Here is a 277-nt window from a genome sequence, read left to right as displayed (position 1 = left end):
CCAGATCCTCCTGCCTCCAGGAGCCTCCCAGGCAGTTTCAAGCCCTGAGAAGGAAATCACCCGCTAGCAGCAGGGCGGGCTGCAATGGGGGCACCGCCTGGGAAGCGGGTTTTGTGCATCTGCAGTGGGGGTTTGCAGTGTCCTTAAGACAGCCAGTGCATGGAGCGTGTCGCCTTTCTGTTGTGCTGCCCCTTCCTCTGGCAAGACTTCCCCTTCCACGGCTCGTGTCTCGCAGTGCTCGGAGGCGTGTGGCGGTGGCGAGCAGGAGCGGCTGGTG

The 277-nt window shown here is 63.2% G+C and overlaps 1 protein-coding gene across 1 annotated transcript in view; it reads left to right on the top strand.

Annotated features, from left to right (window-relative positions):
- The window catches only part of LOC104407580 (A disintegrin and metalloproteinase with thrombospondin motifs 7-like), a gene marked incomplete at both ends in the record, with an annotated part of 7164 nt that extends 6890 nt beyond the window's left edge, over positions 1-274 (top strand). The window contains one exon of the mRNA XM_010016905.1: positions 236-274. Coding sequence (XP_010015207.1) covers positions 236-274 — 39 coding nt within the window. The remainder of the gene's footprint in view (positions 1-235) is intronic.
- Positions 275-277: the final 3 nt, after the last annotated feature.

Source organism: Nestor notabilis, unplaced genomic scaffold, assembly GCF_000696875.1.
Source record: "Nestor notabilis isolate BGI_N333 unplaced genomic scaffold, ASM69687v1 scaffold25590, whole genome shotgun sequence".
NCBI lineage: Eukaryota > Metazoa > Chordata > Aves > Psittaciformes > Psittacidae > Nestor > Nestor notabilis.
This window is presented reverse-complemented; position numbering and strand designations above follow the sequence as displayed.